A 17,643-nucleotide genomic window follows, 5' to 3' on the forward strand; every position below is an offset into this window, starting at 1 on the left:
GGGAAGAAGGCACCTGGCTAACGTGGGGCAGGACAGGCCTCTCATGTGACCTCATGTGTGTCCCCGTGGGGCAGGACAGGCCTCTCATGTGACCTCATGTGTGTCCCCATGCACTGTAGCAGTGTGCTATTTCTTCCAGGGCTGCTCTGAACTTCAGGTGCCTCTGGCGAGCTCCTGGCTAGCCTGGGTTTTGCAGTGCAGCTTCGCCTTCCAATACTGAAGCCTGAGATTGCCACAAAGATAGAAGGGGTGTATTTATGGTTACTGGGGTTTTGGGAGTGCTAAGGATTATGGTTAGGGAAAAAGCCCAGTGTTGTAGACTGCTGCTTCCCTCAGCTCAGCTACCACTTTAAAAATAAGGCAGTGTCCTCAGCCCTCATGATAAACTTGGTGTCTAGTCCAGCCTTCCCAGATCCGCACTGCTCTTCTGGACCTCACTGAGGACTCCTCAGAAATTGGGGTGTGCAGGAGAGGGAGCAAAGCTGAACAGGAGAGGAGATGCCATCTGTCCTCATGCTGTGGGATGGAGGGGGTCCTTCATTCTGCTGGGAACTGCTGCTGGCAGCAAGCCTGGTGCTGGTGTCTACAGCCCCAGCCAGGTGTGAGGTGTGGGCACCAAGTGTTGGGGGAAGCTCAGGGCCTCAGAAGGCTCCCAGGGGAGAAAAGCACTGCTTCTCCTTAGGATGCTGCTGTTAACAGGAGCTCTCACTGGCTTCCCAAAGGCTGGCCTTGCATTCGTGATCACTCTGCAATGTAGGGCACAGTGGAGATTAGCCTGGGCACAGCAGTCACCCCAGCTCCTCCCAAGCCTATGCTGAGGCATCCACAGTGTCTCCAACTGAATGGAGATGGCACTTGTGCCAGCAAACAGCAAGTCTCCTCAAGCTATCTTCTGGGTCTGCCCTCCCCTCCTCCATGGGCTTTCTCTGTGCAGTTTTCTTAGCTAATCCAAAGAAAGAAAAATAACCCTAGTTTGAAATAAAGATCACACAGCTAGTGATGGCTTTTAAAAAGCTCTTCTGAATTGGCTCTGCCTTCCTCTCCCCAGTGGAATGGTGCTCTTAATAGGCTGGCTCCAGGCAAAAAGCCCATCTGAGTGAATAACCCCTCAGTGCTAAGTGCATTTTTGATTCTGAAGCCTACAATCAGGGCTGTGAACTTTGGGCTTGTAGGAGTTGTGCTGACAGGTGCATTAGCCAGTCATTAAGTGCCAGGCAATTTATGATTGACAGCAAAACACCAAGGCAGCCGAAAGAAAGGCTCAGATGCATTTTGAGGTGTTTTGTCCTTTTCTCAGTGAGAAGGTGATACGTAGGTAATGTCCTGGTGATGGAAGAGGAGGCAAAGGGAAGGGCTGCTTCTGTGCATCCAGGTGCTACAGCAGTGCTTGAGAGGGTGTCCTCTTCTCCTTGTCCCTTCTGCAGGACACCCATCATTGCTGGGGGGCTGTTTGTGATCGACAAGGCCTGGTTCAACCACCTGGGGAAGTATGACAGTGCCATGGACATCTGGGGTGGGGAGAACTTCGGTGAGTTGTTCTTCATCTTCCTGTGCCATGCTGTATTGGCTTCCTTTTCAGAGTCATGCCAGATGGATACAAGGTCATTTTGGACTTTGCTTTGAATGCTGTGGGTGGTTTCCTTCATTTACAGTCATAGGTTGTGGTCTTAGGAGAGTGAGGGATCCAGCAACCATGAATGATGGGAAGTGAGCAGTTGTTGGTACTTGGGACTGCCTGCTTTGATTTTCTGTAGGTAAGTACCCTAAACCACAGAGTTTTCAGCTTTGGTGTTACCAACAGATGAGAGAACACTCCATGCACCCTCCTATTCCTTCCTGATCTTATTTTCTCCTTAATAAAGCAAAGAATATGTCTTATTCCATTAATGACAGCATTTCCAAGCTATGAACTGAGGTATCAGTGCCTCCTTGAGTTTGCAGAGTACCTGTAGCTCCATCTGCATACAGCAAACAGGTAGCAAAGTAACACGGCTGCTTATCCATTCCTGTGTCCCTGGGTGGCTGACTGCTGCCAGGCTCTCTGTGATACCATCGCTTCTCCTGCACCAAAAAAAAGGGTTGAGCTGACCTAAATTCAGTCACCTCTGGCCCTTATCATGGGACAAGATGGGCATTAAGAAATCTTCTGCAAGCACACTTGAGAGGGCACATGAAAGAGGTAACAGCCTTGTCCACTTGTCAAGCAGAGCTGGATCGGGCTGGGCTGTTCTCCCTTTGAAGCCATAGAGATGCTGTGGATCAGGACAATTGACTGTACCCACGAGAAAAGGGGGAAGCACTTGATGCCAGGCAGATGGATCAGAACCTGGCTTTAATAGCTTGCACCTCTGGGGAGTGCGGCTAGCCAGGAAGGAAGGCTCTTGTGTCCTAAAACATGATGCTGTCAGTCATCCAAGGGAGCAGATGCTGCTGCCTTGCAGGAATCCATCCGCTGCCTGGTCCTGTTGTTTCCTTCACGTGCCTTGTCCCTCTAGATACATTTTATTTATTTATATCATGCAGTAGGAATCTCACTCTTTCATGCTTGCTCTCTGTGGGCGGGTATCTTGCCTCTGGACTGACCTGAAGTATCTGAGTGAGGTGGCTGTGAGGAAACCTGGGAGGGGAGTGACAGCCCTGCCACCTCCCCTGCTGTATCAAAAGCCCAAAGAAAGCACTCAAGAAGGGAACTAGACAGGAGAAAAGGGGGAGAGGAACTGCCATGCTGTGCCTGACCTGCTGCCTGTCTGTGCTCATCATTCGTCTCTGAGCTGCTCCTGGGACATGAACAGTGACAGCACAGCCTGCTCTTGGGGGAAGCTCCATCCTGGCAGCTTGTCCCCTGCCAGGCTTGTCCCATGACACGGCAGGCACTGTGCTCCTTACGCCTGGTTATGGCCCATCCTACAGAGGAGAGGTTTCCCTTAGGGGTGCTGTGCCCCAGGAGGCTGGGCCTGACCAAACGTGCACTGGCTGGGAACTGAATGTGCTGCAAGGTGTACCAGGGCCTCATGTGACAAAGGAAAGCAAAATCAGGGTTAACATTGCAGCAAAAATGTGCAGGCCTGCATAGCAACAGGGCAGAGCCTGTCTTGCCCATCGCCCTGGGAGCAGAAGTGTGCCCAGCTCACAGCTCCATCTCCTGCAGGTGCAGCAGTCAAGGGCAGCATGTCCCATCTCTCCTTTGCACCCTGCTGGCCCTGGTCAGCTCTGGGCAGGGAACGGACAGCAGGAGCTGACCTGCTCATTTTGGGTGCTTGCAGTGAACCATGCTCTTCCTGGTAGCTTAGTCCTGAGGGGCTGCAGGACTCTGGTCCCCAGGAGTAGGGCTGCTGCCTTTAATGTTACTGACAGGGCAGCTGGAGGGGGCTGGAGGATTCAGGCAGAACAAAAATGAGTGTGTTTGGCTTTGAAGGAGGACACCATAAGTGTTTTGCTTCTTAAATTTACTGAATTCCCTGTAGATGAGTAATGGCAGAATGGACTTGCAGGCCAGCAAGAAGTGCTGGAGGTATTTTGCTGAGTGAAGGCCAAGTCTAGTGCACCCCAACATGTAGTGCTCACACCCCTCCTGGGGGTCACTTGGAGGGGCCACTTGAGCTGGTGACATCTCTTGAGGGTCAAGTGAAGGACACTGTTGATTCCTGCTCCCCTGACTCCTCTGAGCTTACCCTGTACCATGCTTCAGTTGGTGCCTCAGTTTACCTTCCATTAGGGCACTTTGCTCATGGCTGCCTGTCTGGAGACCTTGTTTGTTACTCGCCATGGATGGCTCCGTGGATCATCCCTACCTGTGGGAACTCGTGCTTTCATTGTTTCTGCTGTGCCTGGAGCAGGCTCTGCAGGGTGCAACTAGTCTGAAGCAGAGAGCTCAGACTCCTCAGCATCTCTTGTGCACTGTGTCCTTATTCCAGTTCACAATACACAGAGATCACCTCTTCACTGGGCTTTGAAAAGATCAGGCAAGGACTGACTGGTGTGAGTCTTTCCCTTTTAGCACATCAGGGAGCTGCTCTTCTCCCAGGCCGAGCAGAAGGACCAGAGGAGGGGAAGGCACATTGCAGCAGCCACGCTGTGCTTCACAGCTGCTCAGCTGGTTGTCCCCTTGTATCAGGTGCCCTTGTGACTGACACAGCAGTGGCCAGTGCTGTGACACGCAGACAAGTGACAGCAACGGCCCTGTGTGAGGGGCAGCGAGAGCAGCAGCTCAGAGTGGCCACATCCTGCCATAATCTCATTTCCCTGCACCTGTGATTAGGGTTGCTCCCAATATAGCACCAGGACATGGCACAAGGGCACGTTTTATTGGCCTCTTAATACCCAGCACTGGGGAAAGTGGTGAGGCTCCAGCTGCTGTTGGCAGCTCTTGCATGTAAACACGGCAGTGAAGGGAAAGGGAGGGAATTTCTGGAAAGGAATACTGCTCCCTGCTGAGCTTTCCCACTCCTGCCATTGCTTGTCCCTGCTGCCAGGGCCAGCTGTTGGGGATGGGATCAAAGCCTTGAATTTTGGACTCAGGCATCAAGGCAAGAGGGCTTTGCAGCTGTGCCAGCCTCCCATTTCCATCAGCTCAGGAGCAGGCGGGTGTGCTGGGAACGGGATGGGAGCAACATGAACCTGGCTCCCACCTCTGCAGCAACTCAGGGCTGAGCTGTGTGTGCTGAGAGGGCTTTGGAAGTCCGGGCTCCATTTTGCCTTTGCTCTGTGAAGCTGTGAGCTGTTCTTGGAGGGATGGAAGCTTTGTAAGCCAGCAGTGCCTGCCCTTGGAGGAGGAGGAGTCCTGTCCACACTGCCCAATTGGCCTTCCTGCCACAGGTGCTTGTCTTGCCAGCATCCGACCTGGGGACAAGTGCTGGCATATGTGAGGGGACTGCTGGGAGCACAAGCAGGCAAAGACAAGAGGTGTTCTTCTGTCTTAACTCTGTACTTAAATGGGGGTGTGCATGTGAAAAGGAATTATTAGTTTTGAAGTAGATACATGCTTTATATAGCTCTGCACTATCCATGGATGATAAAACAGGATTTGAAGAACTGCAGAAGCCTTTTCATTTTAATTTCATTTCTTTTCCACGCTGGTTCTGTCTGAGCATGACTGTCTGACAATAGAGCTACAGATTCATAGCTTCATAAGCATCAGGACCAGATGGACCCATTAGATCAGCCATTCTGCTTACCCATCCTACCTCATCCAGCTCCCTGCCAAGAGCTTTATAACTTCTGGTGTCAATTGTGCCCACAAGCTCATTTTCCTAGAGAAGGGCCCTGTGGGCCAGCCATAGAGCGGCTTGGAGTGACTGGGAGACATTTCCCATACTGAGAGCTTATCCAGATTTTTGGGATAATCCCTCCCACCGCTGACCTTTCCTTGTGTGAAGGTGTGTGCCTTACTTAACTGCAGCACTGGCACTCAAGGCCCAGAGTACCTGGGCAGGGTAAGCTCCTGTCCATTTTGGGGCAGGTGATGGATGCACAGCTCTCTGTTCACTTTGCAGAATCAATGGTGGATTGATAATGACAGCTGTAGTCATTAATGAAGAGAATTCATAGCCTCTCCTGGTGAACTTGACAGCCCTTTGGAGGGAAGTGACTCTGAAACAGGCAGTGCAGAAGTAATAAGGGAGGCACAGAACTGGCAAGATGATTCTGCGATGTATGAAAAGGGACCTGCGTACCGTCTCACGCTCACCATTGTGGTAGCACCTGCTGTGCTAGAGGCAGGTTTCAAGTGCACTGACTTCAAACAGCTTGCAAAGAAGCTTTGAAATGCGCTTTTAAGGCTGTTGTGCCTAGGAAAGCCCGTCTGGTAATTGATTTACCCTAGTTTAATGTTGCAGAGGATGAAGTAAGAGCTAACACCAGGATTCAGACTTGTCTAGGACAGAAAGACAAAGTGCTGAAGCTGCTTCTTTTACAGAAATCTCTTTCCGGGTGTGGATGTGTGGAGGGAGCCTGGAAATCATCCCCTGCAGCCGTGTTGGGCATGTCTTCCGGAAGAAACATCCGTACGTCTTTCCAGAGGGAAATGCCAATACATACATTAAGTAAGTGGTTTGTACTTGCTTTGTTTTTTCGTGAAACGGCCTTGTAGGGAGTGGGGGAGCAGAGAAGACAAGCAGGAAAGTTTGTTTGGACAACTTTGAAATATCCTTGGGCAGGAATTTCTTGAGCTGAAGAAAACGTAAGTCAATACAACTGTCCCATAGGATTTCTCCAGCATCGAGAATGTGACAGAAATAGGACATTTATATGGTAACTTTCATCAGCACAGAAACGGAGGGAGGGCCCCAGCACATCCCTGAGCGCTGGCTACCGGGACATAAAATGGTTTAGACCTTCAGGTCGTCAGAACACATTTATAATGACCTGAAATCAGGCTGCCAGCAACGTCTGTCAGTAGCCAGTGACCTTGGCTGAGGGCTCAGTGTGGCTCAGCTGAACCAGAAAATTTGGTTCCCAGTGCTTCTCTGGGAGTGGAGCCACACAGCTTGCTGGAGTGGGTGGCTCTGTCTCCAGGCTGGTGCTCTTTCCTGAGCAGAGGCAGCAGTGGGCTGCACCTGACTGGCATGGACACCAAAGGAACTGCCAGGGCATGCCAGCTGAGGGGGACCTCTCCTCACGCGCAGGAACATAGACTGAATCAGGTTCTGAAGGGCTGCCTGAAATGGGTTAAGATCCAGGAACCATCAGGCAAAGAAGGAGGAAATCCAGAAGTGGGAATAGGCATGGGAAAGATGATGAGAGCAGCCAGTGAGGTCAGGAAGGATATCCTCCATTTTTAGAGTTTGAGGCTGAACGTTGTTGCTTAAATGAATGACAGAGAAAAGCACTGGGGGCACTTAGAGTAAATGCAGGGTTGTTTCTGAGCTAGCCTGCAGCTGTGAGTGCTTGCACACCAGGCTTGCCTTTTAGTGTGGGCTTCCCACTGTTAGAGCCTGCAGCATTTGTGAAGATCCAGAGTTACTGCTGGCCCAGGTCTCTGCAGCTTCCTCAGCCTTGAGACAAGGAACAGGGGGAGTGCAAATTACACCTCTCACTAACACCTAATGTGTGATTTCCAGCCACACAGTGTGTGGAGCAGGAAGGGGATGGCAGTGATGGGCACAGGGCATTGCTGGCATCAAGGAGCAGAGCACAAATTTGAGAATCACTAGGAGGGCTCTTGCTTTCAGTAGTGAAGCCAGACTACTTCAGAGGGGTCTGGGATGTGGCAAGATCTCCACTGTCAGTCACTGCGAACCTGAGTGAAAAGGTGGTGCCTGCATTGCATCACCTGCAGGAGGAGCAAGGGGAGCTCGAATGGGTACAGCTCTTCTGATTCCTTGTCAGGAACCGGCCTCTGGGGACTTAGGGGACGTCTGTGTCAAGCCTTGGCGTTTTTCCCCGTGTTTCTTGTAAACTCAAATGAGATCAGGAAGCCAAACAAAGGAGCCCTACACTTTGGGGAAGGTTAGGTACAGATGTAGACACTGATTTAGTCATCTCTTGAGCAAGAGCACTTAGACTACTGCCCTAGAGAGAGAGGAAGAAGCCCATTAATCAGCAAGGAACTGAAAAGCAGTCTGGAGAAATGTACCTGTAGGCATCAGGAGCTGGGGTGTTATTAAGCTTAGGGTATCTGCCAGCCTTAATGTCACAGTGTATAGATTGAGAGGAGAAGCAGCTTCTGGATTGAAACAAAGGAAATATTTACAAATCTTTGGCACACTTTCCAGAGCTCCATCCCAGCCACTAAATAAAACCCCAGGCACTCCTGCCTTGGAGATGATGCTTAAGAGAACATGCAGTTCTGAGTCTGGTGGATGCAAAGCATCCAGCTGAGTTTGAAAGGGTGAGTTCTTCACCTGAACTTTATTTGGCCGGATGTGTTTGGTCCCTGGGTACTGGCAACAAAGCACTACCTTCTCTAGTAGTGAGGGATGGGCTGGCTCAAAGGGGGCTTGGGTGAAGAGCGAGCCGAGGGGGGGGAGGAGGGCAGGATGGACCAGTTGGTGCGTTTTGGGAGGTGTCACCTCGCAGGCCCCCTGGGTTTCACGCGCGTTCCGTTGCCTCCCTCAGGAACACCAAGCGCACGGCGGAGGTGTGGATGGACGAGTTCAAGCAGTACTACTACGCTGCCCGGCCCGCAGCCCAGGGCAGGCCTTTTGGAAAGTAAGGGTTCTTCCTCTGCTGCCTGTGCCCTGCCTGTGCCCTGCCTGCTGCACTGGGTGCTCACGGTGACATCCCCTGCTGTGGAAACCCGCCTGCATTGTTTCTGTAGTAACAATTAAATGCTAATGGCAGGCACGTGCTACAGCAGTGAGGTGGATAAACAGCCAGTTTAAATGCTGTGCTGGTTTATTGCAGTGAATAAACCAAATCCAGGTGGGGGAAAACCCCCTCTGCCCGTGTCCTGCCCTTGGCACTACATACAACTACTTATCCCAGGGCGGAGTTTGGCAGAGAGAGTCCAGAAGTGTTGGTGGCAGCTGGCAGACAGGAAAATCATCAGATTTTTGACCTGCTGATGCTTTATTGGAAAGCAGCGAGTGCTTTGTGTGCAGCGAGTTTGCCGTTCCTTCTGTGAATAGCCAGAAATGCCTCCCTGTCAGGAAAACTGTAAATATCTGTGTTGTATTTCTCATTTTCACATGCTCCTCTTTGCCTCTTTCCTTCAGACTCCAGGGGGTTCCGAATCCAGACCCAAATTCCTTGTGACCACTCTTCAATCTCCAGGATAAATAAGTTGAAGTCCTGGTGACTCCCCTGTTTTTAGTGAATGAATATATCCTCCTCCCATCCATCAGCACAGAATGAACAGCTCTGTCCTGCTTAGTGTAGGAGGGTATGGAGAAGTTGACCTATGTGAAAAGGAGGTACTGGAGGCTTCTGACTACTCCATAAAAGCCAGCTCATAACAGCTTCAAGGGTAGAGGTTGGCCCAGGGAGGAGCTGGAGTTTCTAAAATGTCACTGTACATAATCCCTCAGTAGAAATTTTGTCCTGATTCATGAAAGAGAAAAGTATTTCACTGTGTGATTAAATTCTGCTGGCTTACAAGCATGTTTAGGTGCTCTTGCAAATCAAGGCCTCCTATAATCCTGTAAACCAAGAGTAACTTAGAATAGCAAGTAGCATATATTAATTTCCTGGTACGTTAATATATTCAGGTAAGGGTCATTGCATATACTAGCATACATTTTTTGCTAATCATTTTTAAATGACTGCTCTTCCATGAACCTTTTCAGCTCCAGACTCCTTGTTAAAATGACAATATGTCATCATGCTATGTTACCAAGTGAGACCTCCAAAGAGACAGAGATCCAAACAATCACTCAAGCTCACGCAGAGAGAAACCAGAGCTGCTGATGCTCTTATGTTTGCTGGCTATGCATTTCTGTTGAGTTTCTCTCAGCCTCCCTTTTTGGTGTGTTGGGTCTCACCTTCATCATTTCCATTGTATCTCTGTGATACTTTCTTCCCACAGTGTCCAGAGCAGAGTGGAACTGCGGAAGAAGTTGAAATGCCACAGCTTCAAGTGGTACCTGGAAAACGTTTATCCCGAACTTCGGTATGGATGTGCGATCTCCACCTGCCTCCAGCAGGCCAGTGGGATGCTCCATCCCTCCCTCCTGCCCCACAGAGCTTTCCTCTGCCCCAGAGACATAGGCACCCCCTCCCTCAGGCCTCACAGAAGGGCAGAGTGAATTTTGTGCTGGCTTTAAACACAGCTTGCTCACAGTGTGACATACTGCAGGGCTTTGGAGATCCTTGGGAGTCCATTCCAACTCCGGATATTCTGTGATACCTGCTTCCTCTAAGCTCTTTGCTGCAGGGCTGGTGAGGGACAAAGCACCAGTTACTCCCATTTGCTCTCGGGGATTCATTAGGTATCCTTCTGCCTATGCTGTGGAACAGGCTGTATAGGGAAATAAGAGAGATTTCCTCACAGAAGTATCCCAGGGCAGAAAATCCACCATAGCCTCTGCTGGGGTGTTTTGGTACTTAATGACTCTTGCTTCCTAAACAAGCACCTAATTTCCAGTCCTTTCACACTGTTCTGTGGCACTCAGGGCTTCTCTGTTGTGAAACCATTCACTCTAGGATTTTATGATTTGTATTCAGATGGCTCTGCCTTGCTTCTAGCCCAATGCTTTGCTAAACATTGTTGCTTTTGCACAGATATCTTTTAGTTACCAATTTACTCCAGAAACCATTGCATTCATTCCCCTGGTGCCTATCAGGAGCCATCCTCAGAAAGGATGCTAAAGTTCTAGAGATGCCTCCATGGACCTGCTGGTGCAATAGCTGAGTGCAGAATCACTGTGTGAAAACGATGATTTATAGCCATGTTCTTGCTTTTTTGCCATGGGTGGCATTGCACAGCAGCATTCACAGGCGGTACCAGGGCTCTGTGACAGTTTGTTATAAAGTTCCCTTCTCCTGTAAGCTGAAGGCTGACCTTCAGCCTGCTCACAGCCTACTCCTGGCTCCTCTGTTTGCCTTGTGCAGTTATTTATTTTTTCCTCTTATAAAGGTCAGCCATCCATCTCTGAGTGCTGCTTCTGCAGCGTCCCAGTCTGTGTGCTGCTCTCAGTGCTTCAGTATTGTAGTAGATCTTGCCACCCCTCATTTTCTGGAGGTGAAATGATGCAACCTCACCCCACTGAGCCTCCCTGCGTACGGGGCAGTACGGATGTTGTTTTCACACTCTTCCCACAGGATTCCCGAGGAATCGCTCTATCAGACTGGGATAATCAGGCAAAGGCAGAGCTGCCTGGAGTCACACAAGTCTGAAGACCAAGAACTCCCCATCCTGAGCTTAAATCCTTGCAACAGCAGCAAGGGCACTGTACCAAAGGCACAGGTAAGATGTGTATCCCTGTGATGCTGGATGGGAAGAAGCCATGGGGGCAGCTTCAAGATGATTTCTTAAGGTTGCTAAAGCTCCGTTTGAGGATTTACCCATTCTGCCAGTGTCTTCCCTTAGTTAGCATGTAGTTAAACCCTGGCAACTCCACCTGACCTTGGTGGAGGCCCTGGGCAGCAGCAGGGACTGGTGCAGGAGCCATGGGACAGTGTGTCCTGCTCCATGCGAGTCTGTGCTGAGCACTTCCCGCTGCCCAGGAACGCCACATGCTGCTCATCTGCACAGATCAAAGGCAAAGAGAATTACAACCTCCTCTCATCTCCTAGCCTTTTTTCCTTCAAAATACACTGAGTTGCAGTGGCATTTGTAACTTCATAGTCTGCATTCTCTCAGTATTGGATTGCATTAAACTAGCAAGAATTCAATGAGGATGATCTCGGGTTTTTCAGTCTCATTGAGACGAGAAAGCGCTGTATGAGTTGATGTTCTCAAAAGCACAGCCTAGGAGATGTTAGAGCCAAGAGCAAGAACATGTGCCTTGCAGCAGAGTTTCTGGACCAAGACAGCTTCAGAAAAACCCACCTTTGCTTCAGGCTCCCTTTGTGATTTTGGGCATGTCAGTAAGTTCTGTGTTTCCATCTATAAAACAGGGAGGATAATAATCCCTTGCTTCTCCATGGTTGCCATGAATTAATTCAGTGGGAAATGGTGTGGTGTGCTTGCTTCCACTTGTACATCCTTAACCCTCATGGTGCATATTCAAACCAGGTAGCTGTGCATATGAAAGGCCCAGCCTGGGGAGACTGCTTAAAATGTCCCTGACTTGTGTGTGCAAACAAAGCATGTCATTATGTGCATCTCTTTCCAAATGCAGTTGCATGTCTGTCTCTAGGCAGGAAATTAATATCTGTTTCACAGCATGGCAAAATCAACAATGACTACTTGATTATTAGTCAGTTCAGAAAATGTAGTTAATGTAATTGCAAGTGCCACATGGTAACACTTGGTAGGGTTTCACTGGTTTTCAGCTTCCAGAATTGTTTTTCTTTCTTCTGCTACGTGGACTTTTCACACAAACAGCAAGCTGATGAGAGCAGGTCATCATGTTTTTCAGGGCTAGCTCTGCAGAAGAAAGGAAAAGTGTTCTAGCGACAATAGCAACTTCCAACGAATTGGCTGTTTTTAAAAAAAGACCTGGGAAAATCAGAATGAAAAATGCTGCTGCAAGTTAGTGTTTCAAAATGAAATGGTATTGGTCTTTCTGAAATACCAGTTTGATGTGGTATTTTAAAATGAGAAATGTCATGCCAACAAATTGGATTGTTTCATTCCCACCAAACACATTTTGTTTTGACATTTCTGTGCAGTAAATTTTTGGAATTTTTCACGCCACAAACTTTTCATCTTCCCGTTCTGATTCTGCAGCAGTTTGCGATAGGTCAACACTTCCCACTGGATGGCAACTCCATTTCTTGTGCACGTCCAGCACTAATTCTGCAAGGGAACAGAAAAATGCACTACAAACAGATTGCAGAATGGCTGCACTCAGTACACAGCAAGAATAGAGAAAAGCCTTCCCTTTTTATCTTTCTCTGTTTTTAGGCTAGTTCTCTGTTACTTGTACCCATGAAGAATAGTTCAGATTAAAGCAGGGTATTTAAACTTCAATTGTGAATAGAAACTTATATTTTAATGACTCAGTTGCTACAAGACCACCTGAACTTGTGGATGACATGGGTGTTAGAACCACCAGGCTGTGTAGAATTGATTATGCAGCAGTCTTGAATGCTACTTGGTTTTGCATTTGATATACCAGAATAGAGCAATAATCTTCACTTTTAACATACTGCAGTCACGTCTTGTTTACCCTAAGCTTCATTATTTGAAAAATAGGCTTAGCTAAATCAAAGCTCTGCTTTCCTGGTATTCAGTAAGTACCGTGGAAATATCCTGGCTGTCCAAATTTCTTATTATCACTATTATAGTAGCAGTAATTTGGTTGCTTTGATTGCCTTTCTGTAGCTGTCTCCCTGCTGGGCTGCTGCAGCCCTTTACCAACATTACATCCATGAAATCTTGGGACTGGGTGTGGGAAGATCTGAGCTACTGTGGTTTAAGGAGAGAGGCACAGGAGCTGTCAGATGGCAATCAATTGCTCTTTATTTTAGGTTTTTGTACCTGTAGTGTAGGGGAAGGGTGTTGTGAGACCTCTGGCTACATCCATAGTTTGGGTAAATTGAGACAGGTGCTCTGCGATGAAATCAGATTTACACCCTTAGGAGATCTCAAAAAACCTCCCTGGTGGTGTCTGGTGTTGGTCCTGAAGTACTGAAAGGGGCACTGAGGCACAAGAAGACCCCTCATCTTTGTGTAGGAGAGCTCTGTCTTTGCATCCCAGGGGTCCACTTGGCCCTTTCCTCTCCAGGTCTGGCAGTGGGCAGGGTGGGCTCTGTCCCCTGAGATGTCTCTCAGAGGGATCTTGAGGTGGTTGAGGACCCCGGGGTGGCTCACAGGGGGCTGCTGAGTTAGTGACTGGCAGAGACGTTTCTGCAGTGCCCATCCCCAGGGCAGAGCAGGCTCTGCCTGTGCTCCTGCCCACTGGAACCTCGGCGCTCTATGCCTTGTTGAGTCTCATTTGCTAAATGAACAGATTGATTTAGTTTTTCATGAGAGAAATGCATCTGAGGGAAAATAATTGATCATAATTTTGTCCTCATCTATCTAATGAAGATGTGAGTAGTTGAGGTTTTTTTTGAAACCAAGTGTCAGTTGATATTAGTTCATAGAGTTCGGAAAAGGCATCTGACTCTGGGATTTATTTAAGTCATTAGCAGCTTCAGGAAATCTGACATACTTCAGATAAAAAATTTGAAGATGCTTTTACCTGGATATAACACACGTGTAAGCAGTTGCTGCAAGAGGAATGTAAAGCTCAGGCATCTTTCAGACAGGCAAGGAAAAAGGGGAAAGGCTGCAGCATCCGTTTCCTGGGCCTGCACCCCAAAATATCTGGGGTTTGCAGCTCAGTGGCTGCCACTGCATTTGAATGGCATGTCCTTGACTGTTCTTGTGAAGGAAATACAGTGTGATAATCTGCCTGGTATGGCTTTGATGCTCATCCCAGTTGGCTTGAGGTCTTCTGTGTGCTGACTAGATATGCACTTTTTTTGGAGAGCATTTAGCATCTATCCAAACCCAAGTCCCTCCTGAGACATCTCAGCCATAAACATTCTCTTCTGACCTTCTTCCCCTCAAAAGCCTTCGCTCTTCTCCTCCGTGGGCATGACCTGCCTCGGCTGTAGGCTGGCTGCAGCTGTGGGAGCCAGGCTGAGCGAGCAGAGCAGAGGGGCAGCAGTGTTATCTCTGCACCCAGGTGGTCCTGGGCACCTCATGTACTCTGCTTTCCCTCTCCTGAGATGTGTGGAAGTGCCAGTTGTATCCCAGGGTCTTTGGTGAGGGCAGCACTTCGGTGTCCTCAGGTGCCTTGGGAAGTCCTTCCCTGTGATTTTAAGAAGATAATTGGATAATTAGATCGTTGCACCTTCTTCAGAAACACTTTTCTCCAGCTGCTACCTCAGCTTTAGGGTACGGCTGACCTCTCGCTCGGCAGCAGAGGCCTCGCTGTCACGGAACGCTGGGCTCCCGTGGGACTGCTCCTTCCCGGGCTGAGGGGCTCCTTCCTCCATCTGCCAGCCAGGCTGTGCCAAGCCAAAGGTCACTTTTGAAAATAATTTCCTCAATTCACAATAATGCTGAGCAACAGTGACAGGTGCTGGCTCAGATGATGCTGAAGCCTTGAGAAGCAGTCACCAGCCTCAGACGAGGGGGTTAGTGTTACCTGAGGCTTTGGGGGAAGGGGGTTGCTGGTTGTGCTGTGCAGCTGGTAGCTCTCTTCTCCAAGTCCACCCTCTTCCTCCTGGCTCCACCACCACTCCTTCTTTGTCTTCGAAAAGGCAGGAAATCTTGATCTTTACCTCATGTATCTGTTTTTCTTTGGTTCTGGGGTCAGCTCTAAAGCCTGATGGTGTCTCCTCAGGCCAGTCTGCAGCCCTGAAGCCATGCTAGCTCCTTGCGGGGCTCCTTAGGAGTACCATGGGCTGCCTCATCCACCACAACCTCCATGATGCAAAGCTCTGCTGCTGTTAGTGCTGTGCTGGCCATGTCAGTGCCAGGGACTAGGAGATAAAGTAGTTCTCATGGGGAAAAAAAAAGAAAAGAAGAAACTCATACCCCAACTCATACAAATAAGGGAAGAGAAGGGGTAAGATAAAAATTTGCCTGGCCATGGGTGTGTATTTTAACTCAAATCCCTTCATGGATTCTGTGGTGTTCAACTGACTTCCCTCTCCTCCCCCCCCAGATTTCTTCATTTTCTGAATAATTTTATTTGGCTTTCATCTAGGGCTGAAAGGGAAGAAGACATGATTAGAGCTGGATAAAATATTTTCAACAGGACTGGCTTCCGTAAAAAGCCATTCTGCCGAGATAGATGAGCTGTGTGAAAATCTGTCAGCTGAGATAAAGACAGTGGAAGGACAGCCTGGGGGCAGGAGGGTGGGATCCAGTGTCAGCTGTGGAACTGACACACACATCTAGCTCTGGAGCCCTCACTTCTTGTGGTGAAAAACAGCTTAGGGAAAATGGTTACTGCCATCCTTCCTATCCCATGGTCCACTGCTGGGTGAGAGGATGGTCCTGCCTGGAGAGGAGGTGAATATTGTGGAGGCTTGAACATAGCCTGGTCTGGAAAAAAACCATGGAGAACCTGTGGGAGGAGCAGTCTTCCATGAGATAACCTCAGTGAAGGAAGAAGGTTAAGATGTCAAAACAAACAAACAAAAAAAGTCCCATGGCCCAAGTTAGTTGGAGAATTCAACATACACACAAGTTACAGGATTAACTGGCTGCTGCTGAGGAGCCTTGTGGGCACAGCTTCAGCCCTGTCCTGAACTAAAATGACGAACAATTGGTTAAAAATGTAAAGCAGGTTTTCAAAGCATCTTGTAGCAGCGTGGGTGCCAAGAACAGATGTTGCAGCTTGCCCCGTAGGGTTTGGTTCTTCACAGATGCTGGACTAATTTGGCACCTGATTTCCCAGGCTGGTAGTTTACACAGCAGCTGACAGCATGCATGGTTGGGATGTCTGGAACGTGTTCACTGTAGGATCAGGTAAGCCCTGCTCCATATGACAAAGAAAAGTAGTTGCCAGAAGGCCCTTTGGGTGTGGATTTGGCTTTGAAAATGAATGCTTGTTATGTGCCCAGATCCTGGGCAGCTCTTGCTGAGAGGCCTGTGGGTAGGCTGTTCAGAAAGCCAGGTTTGATTTCCATGAGCTGGTGGGGAATAGTGGGCTAAGAAGCATAGAGTATGAGGATCACAGTGTGAAGTCCTTGTGGAGCTGGGTCTGCCATGGAAGAGCGTGTTTTCCCTTCCAGGTGGCTAAGAACCTGAATGAAAGTGGGATTTATATTCCCAGGAGTTAAATGCCTGTAGCTGTCTGTTTTGAAGTTGAGGAGAGGAGTTAGAGCTGCTGACGGTGACAAATACCAAAGGACTGGAAGCATTTCCCTGCTCTAATAACTCATGCTAATGCAACCCAAAACCTCCACCATTCAAAGTCAGGGGAGCTGCAGGCATCCCAGCTCTGAGAGTGGGGCAGCCATTCTTCACATTCCCCTCCAGCACTCAGAAAGGGTTGAAGTCTCCCAGGAGCCCCATTTTTCCAGCCCCAGCCTCGCAGCCGTATGTTTGAGCACTGCCTTGCCCTCTGCTGCCAACACCGCTGCTCACTTCACTTCTCACCGAGCTCTGACTCCTCAATGTCTGAGCTCTCAGCTGTTCTGCTTTCTCTTTGCACCTTTTCTTTCACAGCAGGTTCAGAGTTTTCATAGCCTCTATCCTGTCAACGCATCTGCCGTGGCTCCTGGGTGCTCTTGTGGGAAGCCTCTTGCTCCCTGGCCTTGCTGTCTGCAGCAGGGTTATTGCCCTCTGATAGTGAAACCAGCCTGCTGTTGGTCGTCCAGCCCTGCTCACCTGCCCTGCCACGGCTCAGAAACCTGCTTTCCATCTGCTCCCACTGCTGCTGCTCAGAGCCATTCACACAGCAGGAGCTGATCCTGCTTTGTACCCTGGCTGGGAGCCCTCAGAAAACCCTTCCAGTCCCACTCTTTCTAATTTTAAAGTTGATGCTCACACAAAGTTACAAGCAAAACACTTGTTCCAGAAGTCCCTCTCCAGGGTTATGTGAAAGCGTGGTTTCCTATCAGCCAAACCAGCTCTTGTCTGCTTGTGCACACACACGGGTAACAGGGAGGCAGACATCCCTTGGCTGGGATCCTCTCAGGAGGTGCTCTTGGGTAATAAGAGCACAGGTAAGGATAGAAACTGCTCAGCTGGAGTAAACTTCTGTGAAACACTCCTGGGCTAAGCAGTGTGTTTGTACTTCCACTGTGCTTTGTCCAGCACATTTGAAATCCTCATCAAACTATCAGCTACTCCTCTTTTTCTCCCAAAAACATTCAGTGGTGAAAAAGATGGTAATTCCAGAGATTGCCTGTTGTTTGGTAAGCATCACACAGGACAAGAGTCTCTGCTTGATGCCTTGAGGTGTCCTCCTAAAAACAGAGGCTAGACAAAAATAAGAGGATAGAAGTAGGTATTTATTTGAAGGGCCTTCAGAGGAAGGTACACTCTGGGCAGCCAAAAGGCTCTACCCAAGATGGACCCTGGGTCATGGGTTCTTCACACTTTTTCTAAGTTTGGTTCATTTGCACATCAGGATTAATTCTCCAATTATA

At 49.0% G+C, this 17,643-nt stretch overlaps 1 protein-coding gene across 2 annotated transcripts in view; it reads left to right on the forward strand.

Annotated features, from left to right (window-relative positions):
- GALNT14 (polypeptide N-acetylgalactosaminyltransferase 14) overlaps positions 1-17,643 on the forward strand; it is a 95,447-nt gene that overhangs the window by 71,718 nt on the left and 6,086 nt on the right. For both annotated transcript variants that reach the window (XM_039569089.1, XM_039569090.1), the window contains 5 exons: positions 1,425-1,528; positions 5,915-6,041; positions 8,056-8,148; positions 9,464-9,547; positions 10,699-10,843. In XM_039569089.1, coding sequence (XP_039425023.1) covers positions 1,425-1,528; positions 5,915-6,041; positions 8,056-8,148; positions 9,464-9,547; positions 10,699-10,843 — 553 coding nt within the window. The remainder of the gene's footprint in view (positions 1-1,424; positions 1,529-5,914; positions 6,042-8,055; positions 8,149-9,463; positions 9,548-10,698; positions 10,844-17,643) is intronic.

Source organism: Corvus cornix, chromosome 3 (genome assembly GCF_000738735.6).
Source record: "Corvus cornix cornix isolate S_Up_H32 chromosome 3, ASM73873v5, whole genome shotgun sequence".
NCBI lineage: Eukaryota > Metazoa > Chordata > Aves > Passeriformes > Corvidae > Corvus > Corvus cornix.